Here is a 9,164-nt window from a genome sequence, read left to right as displayed (position 1 = left end):
GAAGCCAGCTGCAAGAGTAGCACATAGCCATCCAGAGTTCTATACTGCCTGAGTGTTCGTATGTCTCTCACCAATAACTCCAACTTATAATCACAGTTGATCACAGCATACATCATTGTGTCCTTCAAAGAGAAGGCAGTGCTCTTTGTGAAGCAAAATCTGCAGGTGTTGTCGAAAGGGTCTACGAGGAAATCAACCCCTTCAGCTCTCCAAGAGACAAGAAACTCATCCCGGGCAATCAAGGTCCCAATCTCAATCGAAACACCAGTCAGCTTATAAGGTGTTGTCGTTCTTCTTCTCTGGTTAAGTGTGTATGGGTTCTTAGGCCCCAAGCTGACTTTCAAAGGCTGGCCATCGAGGATGAGCTTGGACTGCCCCGCAGCATCCATTGCACAACCTGCAGACTCAGGGAGCGCGAAATGGACAAACGCATGAGGCTCCACTCTCTTGTAACCATCAAATGTGGGGATGTTTGAAGTGTCTGTGATCTCGAAATTAGGATAAGAATCAGGAGGAGTCCCAGAAGTTTTTAATCTGCATCGCCAAACGAGTCCAACTTCTTCTTCAAGGTAATCTGTAAGCTCTTTTGCAGTTGTTGTCTCCCCAAACCCACCAATGCTTACTTGTGTCACAACCGAGTTCTTCATGTTTCCCTCTGACCCCATTCTCCTAAGATACAAAAAAAACACACCAAGAAAATAAGCAGATACAATGAAAAAGAGATTAGAATCATCATATGCATAGACAACCAAACAGGTGAGATCATCATAGGAAAGTGACTCCATAAGCACCTTTGATTGTTTATGGTAATGAGGAATTAATAATGCTCTGAGTCACTGAAAGATACATCTCAGATTCTTCTTAATAAGTAGCATTTAACATCATCATCAACCAATGATCAGACAAAGAACGTATCAATCATGGCGTTCAAAACCCTAATTCGCTGCTCCCTTAACATCAAATTAAGAGACGATACATACTGATGGTTTAATTATGCAGATAATTAAAACCCTAACGACCGTACAAAATTATACAAAGAGAACCTGGAGACTTACAAAGTGATATCTCCGATTTCAAGATTGGAAGTGAGAGATAGGAAGAGACGTGGAAGCAACGCGGAGAATAAAAGGACAGTGAGCGATTAGTAGTATACTAGTACACTGGAACCGCGTCTTCTACCAGTCAACTGAAGAGAGTGTTGTGTTAATCGTATGATTAGACGTTTCTTTATGGGCTTTTAAATATGGGCCTTTTTATTCTCTTCAATTGTATAAAATAGAAATATTATATAACAGTCCCAAATTCTCTTTTATCACAAATAACCGAGAAAAATACCAATCAAATGCTCCAATATACTATTAACTGAAAAAAAAAAAGAAAAAAATTCTGTGATATTTTTCCCTCTTTTATTAATTTAATAAAACTTTATTTAAATGAAGAAAATTTGTAAAAGACCTCAAAATTTGCATAACTACGATCCTACTAAGGGTTATTTGCGGACCATCCAAATCCGATCCATAAAATTTAGATCTTCTTCTCTATAATTTCCCAAAACGGTCTAAGTCATTGAGGTTTCTCTCTCTCACTCATTCTTCAATTGACCGTTATCTCTCTTTTTCAATCATAACATTCCCATTCTCTAGGGTTTGAAATCGGAATCCTAGTAGAATCAAAACACTAGTCATGCATCAATATAGGAGGCTTCGTACGAAGAACCTTTCGGTCCCGTTGAATCAAAGCGACCTGAACGAGAAGGAAAGAGGAGAAGGTGAACCCGGAGAAGGCTCGAGTCATGGAGGAGTAGAAACGGCCATGGTCCCAAGCACCGTCGTCGAAACATCTGAAGGCGGTGAAACTGGTCAACTTACCGACCTCGTAAACCCTAGCACGATCGACAAATCTGTCGACTCGGAAACCGACGCCTGAAACTGCACATGCAAAAGAAAGTGAAGAAAATTTTGAACGTACCGACGCCGTATCTCTCATACACGCTGCTTTTGTCTTTACAAATTTAAGTGTGCATGGGCCGAAACACAATCTTTGACCAGTGCATTAAATCACTATTGTTATTTAATGTATCAATCAATCGGTTAGTATGTAATGGGCTAAATAATTGATTAAATAAAACATTTGAATGATCAAATATATATATATATATATATAAATATATATAAATATGTTTGTTTCTCTCCTATGTTGCCACCTAGGATGCCACGTCAAAAAGTCATGCGTTCTGGAGTTGACACGCGTTCAGATAAGTAAAACTCTATGTTTCATTTAATCGAGTTATGTTTCATTTGTTCACAAGTTAATGGGCTTCTAAACATTTAATTGGCCCAACGGAGAGAGGTTGTCTTCCCCGATGGCGTGACCAAAAATTAAAGCTCGTGTCCTCTTCGATCTACACCAGCTATGGAGGAGATATGATGAATTGAGTGAATCAAATTGACGTGAAAAACCTATGTGCCAAGCTTTAATTGCATCTTTTCGTCTTCTATTGTAATCTTCCGAAGCGTTACGTAACAACCTTCATAAATGCTTCCATGATTTCTCATTCATTGTATCTCGCTTTATCCTTTTTTCCTAGCAATGAATCTCCACCTATAAAAAGGTAAAGCTTCATCTTTTGAAAATCATCCTCACAAATCCAATAGAATTAGATATTTTCTCATTATAATAGTTAACTCCTCTGTTCGACTTGCTGATCTAAGTTATGGGTTATTCTTCCACCTTAGAGGTGAGGTTGCTCAGTTTCTGGAAAATTGACATCTTTTTTATTGATTCTAAGATATTTTGTTTTTAAAACATATCTTAGTATTGAAATAATTTGTCTTTACGAAGAAAGTTGTATAATCTCAAAAAAAATTGTATCCTAATAAGGGACTCTTTGATAACAACAAAGTGTGTTTACGAAGTCAAAAATAGAAGGACATACATATCCCTCAGTTATGTCATCGATATGGTAAGTGTGCTGAAGGAACCATGACAGAGGAAGATGTTGTCTTGAGAGAAATTTCAAACAAAAAATATAGCATGAAAAAGTATAAAAGTTTCCGTTTCCTAAATCTGAGGAACATGTCCTCATGAACCAAAGTGGTCATCAGAAGAGTTAAAAGTTTTTTTCTGGTTTCTTAATCTGAGATGTGTTATTTGTTTTGGTTTTTGGAAATGTAGAATGTTATATCTTATGTGGAATGGAAAAAATAAATACTATAAAACTAAAGTAACTATAAATGTGTGGGAGCAAAAGATACAACAGTAGTACCAGTTCACATTCTCGCATATATGGCTTCTTAGTGACTTATTCAGAAAGTATATTAACATCATAGAAGATGGTTGGTAGGTACACTCAGTTAACATCTAGGTAGCGTGAATTTGATTTTCATTATCTTTTCTGTATAATGATTTGTGTGTTTTATTACAGATTAGCCGGATTTGTATGGTGATAAACTGACAACAATACAAAGGCTCTTTATTTACTGAACCGTAGGTTCTTTAAAAAAAAAATTATGTTAATGTTTTTAAAAATTTGAAGCTTCTTAAAATAAATATAGTATTATTTGTATAAACTTTATATTTTTACTATGTCAAATTGAAATAGAAATAATAAGAATATTTCTATTATTACATTTTCTTAATTATTTTTGTTAATATTGTATTATTTAACGATAGAGAATAATGAAAGTTGTTGTCATTTTAATTCAAATCAAAAATATTTATTAACAATAACAATATGATCTTAAAATTATTTCCATTATTTTTTGTTTATAATATTATTTTCAATACATATTAATTTTTTAAATGTTTCATAAGTTAATATAAATTCATGTAAAATAATTTTTATAATAACTTCTCACCCGTAGGGCGGAGCAATCCTAGTCCCATTATATGTACATGTTTTCTTAATCTCAGTTTACGTGAAACTACATAAAATTATAAATATGTTTCTTAATCCTTGATTTAGTAGTATAAAATTAGGCAGGGATCAGATGTATACAAGCTAAGTATGATTTTTCGTTTAATATGTAAATTGAGCATTTAATCTGAAGAAAAAAATGTGTATGTGAGAATTTCTTAACAAAAACGTCGGTTCATCTATCATCAAATGACACCCCACCCACCTATGTTTTCTATAAAACTTAAAGACCGAGAGTTTACCACAAAATAACTCCAAGATTGAGATACAGCAGAAACTCTATAAATTAATTAAAACAAAAAATTAATAAAAAAAATTTGGTTTCGAATTGGACCGGTTCAAACTATGACACAAATATAAAATAATAATTTTTAGAAAATTTTATTTAAATATATGGTCCATTAAATTATAAATTAATAATATATCTCTATATACATTTTATATAAGTACAAACTAAAAATTATATTGTTGGTTTTATATTCACAATAAAATTATCTCTATTTTTTTTAACATTTTAATATATTTTGATATTATTTAGTAAAATTATATCTAAAACTACATTTAAATTATACAAAACATAAAAAATACACCAAATAATATAATAAAACAATATGAAAGTAGAATTTTTAAATTTAATTAATATATATATATGGTAAAATAAAATATTTTCTTACGTTATAAATAAAAATATTCAAAAATAGAAAAATTTTTTAAAAGTTTTTTTTTTGTAAATTAATAACTCTATAGAATTTTTACTGCATGTGATGTATTTTCCAATATCCGAGCGATGAGATAAAATTCATCAAATTAAGTTTCGTAGCGATATCTGCACGACTTTGATTTTCTATGACATTACCTTTTTCCATTTTCTTGTATTGGTAACAACCATTTCTCGTTGTGGGTCTAACATACAAGATCATTTCAAACTAAATTGAAATCACTACAAAAAAACACAATTTTAGCGAGGAAAATTAACGAGGAAAAGTAATCCTCGTAATTTTACGACGACTTTACGAAGAACTTACGAGGAAATATAAAATCAGCGTTATTTCCTCGTAAAGTAACGACGAAATGATTTCGTCGTAAAGTCGATGTAATATCACGTGACTTTTACGAGGAATTATTGCGTGTAAATTCGACCTAAATATTGCGTGTACTTTACGAGGAATTATTTTACGTCTACTTAGCGAGGAAATTTTGAATCCACCAACTTTGTAGTTGTAACACGTTTTTTTCGGCCACCTAACTAAATTTCGTCGTAAATTCCTAGGAAAATTACAACTACCAGATTCGAAAATTTCTTATAAATATTGACATTTGAACATCATTTTAAACACACCAACAAGAAAAAAAAAACGTGAAAGAAAAAAATGTCGGGCTCCGGGAATATTTTTGAGTTACGGAGGTGGATGTATATCCATAGAGAAGCTAAAGGGAGAGTGACGAAAGAATACCTTGCGGGGCTGGAGACATTAATGCATCAAGCAGATTCCACATTGTTCGCCCAAAAAAGTGGTAAGATGTTTTGTCCTTGTCGGAAATGCAACAATAAATTGGCAAATCGTGAAAATGTTTGGAAGCATTTAATAAATAGAGGTTTCACGCCAAATTAATATATCTTGTTTCAACATGGAGAAAGTTATAATTATGATCAGAATGAATCTAGTAGTAGTAATAGCAATTTTCAGGAAGAATCGGTTGATCATCATTTGCATAATGAACATAGTTACCATCAGGAAGAGCAGATGGTAGATTGTGATAGGGTTCATGATATGGTAGATGATGCATTCGTAACTCATGATGAAGATGAAGAACCTAATATAGATGCAAAAAAGTTTTATGAAATGTTGAATGCGGCGAATCAGCCACTTTACAGTGGTTGTAGAGAAGGTCTCTCTAAATTGTCGTTGGCTGCTAGAATGATGAATATATAAATTGATCACAATCTACCTGAAAGTTGCATGAATGAATGGGCAGACTTGTTTAAAGAGTATTTTCCATAAGACAAAGTGTCTGTTTATTCTTATTATGAGATTCAGAAACTGGTTTATAGTCTTGGGTTGCCTTCAGAAATTATAGATGTTTGCATCGACAACTGCATGATCTACTGGGGAGATGATGAGAAGTTAGAAGAATGTCGATTCTGCAAGAAGCCACGATTCAAACCGCAAGGACGAGGACGTAATAGGGTATCGTACCAAAGTATGTGGTACCTACCAATTACAGACAGATTGAAAAGATTGTACCAATCAGAGCAGACTGCTGGAAAGATGAGATGGCATGCCGAGCATACTCAGACGGATGGTGAGATGACTAATCCATCAGATGCAAGAGCCTGGAAACATTTTAACAAAGTACATCCATATTTCGCTAGCAATAGCCAGAATGTGTATCTCAGATTATGCACAGATGGATTTAGTCCATTCGGAATGTCAGGGAGACAATATTCATTGTGGCCAGTCTTTCTTACGCCATACAACATGCCACTGGAGAAGTGCATGCAACGGGAGTTGCTATTCTTGACCATATTAATACCTGGTCCGAACCATCCAAAAAGGTCTCTGGATGTTTTCCTACAACCACTGATAAAAGAGTTGAAGGATTTGTGGTCAACAGGGGTGAGGACGTATGACTGCTCAACGAAGACGAATTTTACGATGCGAGCGATGCTTTTGTGGACCATAAGTGACTTTCCTGCCTATAGGATGTTGTCTGGATGGACTACACATTGGAGATTAGCTTGTCCTTATTGTAATGGAACGACAGATGCGTTTCAACTAAAGAATGGTAGGAAGACAAGTTGGTTCAATTGTCACCGTCGATTTGTTCCCATTAGCCATCCGTAAAGAATAAACAAGAATTTGTTTAGGCACAAAAGGGTTGTGAGAAACACTTCTCCTCCATATCTAACTGGAGAACAAATGGAAGCGCAAATCGACTACTACGGAGCTAACAAAACAGTTCGTTGTGGTGGTAATTGGCATGTCCCTCGTAATATGCATGATTCTTACGGTGTTCATCACAACTGGAACAAGAAGAGTATATTTTGGGAGTTGCCATATTGGAAGGATCTTCTTCTGCGCCACAACCTCGATGTGATAATATTGAATGTCCCAGGGAAGACAAAAGACAACATAAAATCGAGGTTGGACTTGCCGGATATTTACTCAAGAAGTGAGTTACATATAAGAAGCAATGGACAAGTTCCAGTTCCGATATTCAGATTGTCTTCAGAAAAAAAGTCGGTGTTGTTCAATTGGGTGGCATCAGAAGTGAAGTTCCCCGATGGGTATGTTTCAAATCTCTCTAGATGTGTTGAAAAGGGTCAAAAGTTCTCCGGGATGAAGAGTTATTATTGTCATGTCTTTATGCAACGACTACTTCCCTTTGCATTTGCGGAGCTACTTCCAACAAACGTACAAGAAGCACTTACAGGTAGTATATTATAACGCAATATTTTATAATGGTTTAGTTTGTAATAATACTATATGATTAATATAATGTGTTTAATTTTTTTTGGAATATACAAGGCATTGGAGCGTTTTTCAGGGATCTGAGCACACACACTCTTAAAGAAGAAGTTGTGGAATAGCTTCAGCAGAATATTCCCATCTTATTGTGCAACTTGGAGAAGATATTTTCTCCGGGATTTTTTTACGTCATGGAGCATCTAGTTGTCCACCTCCCATATGAGGCACTGCTTCGTGGACATGTACATTACAGATGGATGTATCAATATGAGCGAGCCATGAAATATTTGAAGGGAAAAGCAAAGAACCTCGCAAGAGTTGAAGGTTCTATAATTGCTAGAAGTTTGACGGAGGAAACTTCTCACTTCACATCGTACTACTTTGCGTCAAAAGTACGTACCCGGAAAAGAGCTCCAAGAAGATACGATGATGGTGGTGTCGCGCCAACATATGCAGTTGCTGGTGTTCCAGACATCTTTAGCCAGATTAGGCGACTCGATGGGAAATTAAAAGAGGTTTGGTGGTCGAGTGAAGAAGACGATCATAGTGCATACACTTATATTCTATTCAATTGCGAGGATCCATTGATGCGTTATTTTGAAATGTAACATATATGGACACTTCTAAACACATATAAGTATAAATTATATAATTTCCAAAGATTAATTAATATAAAATGTGATTTTGCAGCCTATTTGTTTTTCAAGTCGAAGAAACATTCACAGGTATATCCACAAGTGACGTAGACAAAAGGAAAAATCAACACTTTATTAAGTGGTTGAAGAATCAGGTATTCAAACTCTTAATTTTTTCAGGTCGATCAAACTCTTTTTTCATACATGATCTGTATTTCAACGTTCTCTTTATTTTTGCAGGTTGATTATGACGATGATGCATATTATCCTAAGTGGTTACACGAAGTAATTCAATCTCCAATTGTAAAGGTCACCACATCACAGATGTATTTCGCACGAGGCTATACTTTTCACACATATGAGTATGGTAGACAGCGGGCGACCAGTAACTATGGAATATGTGTGAAAAGGGAAACTTGTTTCTACGGGATCTTGACGGAGATTATTGAAGTTGAATTCTCAGGGATATTGAAGTTGAAATGCGTCCTCTTCAAATGTGAATGGTTCGACCCCGTAATCAATAGAGGTGTTCGGTTTAACAAATTCGGTGTAGTTGATGTCAATGGTGGACGAAGGTACAACAAATTCTTTTTTTTGCCATACATGAGCAAAATAAATTAATTTTTACGTTTTCTTTATTTCAGTTTGCAGTTACAACAAATTCGATCCTTTCATATTAGCTTCACGAGCAGACCAAGTTAGCTTCCTTCCATACCCTCGGATGATAGAATCGGGAATAAATTGGTTAGCCGTGATCAAATTTACACCTCGAGGACGAATCATCAGTGGAGAAGAACCACCATTGCAAGAAGAACAGATAAATGAAGTCGAGGAACCTGAACAAGAAATTGATGACATCCTTCTCATTGATCCGCATAATCATGAGTACGAAGATCTTACCGACGATGCCACGGACGAAGCTGTTGAAGACAAGTTTAATGAAAATGATGATGTTTCTAGTGATGACGAGAATGTCGATGTATCCGATTGATGTATTTGTTTTTAATAATATTGATTTTCAGACTTAATGCATGTGATTTGATGGATTTAATCATGAAAAACTATTTATATAATTTGACTTTGTGTAAGGTAACATGAGTTTGTATTAGAAATAAGAGATTGAGATTATAAGTTAAGGAATTG

General features: G+C 34.8%; 1 protein-coding gene across 1 annotated transcript in view; it reads right to left on the bottom strand.

Moving 5' to 3' along the window:
• LOC106338572 (RNA-dependent RNA polymerase 6-like) overlaps positions 1-1,217 on the bottom strand; it is a 3,263-nt gene extending 2,046 nt beyond the window's left edge. The window contains exons 1-2 of the mRNA XM_013777518.1: positions 1,056-1,217; positions 6-669 (exon numbers count right to left, since the gene is read on the bottom strand). Of these exons, the coding sequence (XP_013632972.1) occupies positions 6-665 (660 nt within the window). The 5' untranslated portion in view covers positions 666-669; positions 1,056-1,217. The remainder of the gene's footprint in view (positions 1-5; positions 670-1,055) is intronic.
• Between the last annotated feature and the right edge of the window lie 7,947 nt (positions 1,218-9,164).

The sequence above is a fragment of the Brassica oleracea genome, chromosome C4 (genome assembly GCF_000695525.1).
Source record: "Brassica oleracea var. oleracea cultivar TO1000 chromosome C4, BOL, whole genome shotgun sequence".
Taxonomy (NCBI): Eukaryota; Viridiplantae; Streptophyta; class Magnoliopsida; order Brassicales; family Brassicaceae; genus Brassica; species Brassica oleracea.
This window is presented reverse-complemented; position numbering and strand designations above follow the sequence as displayed.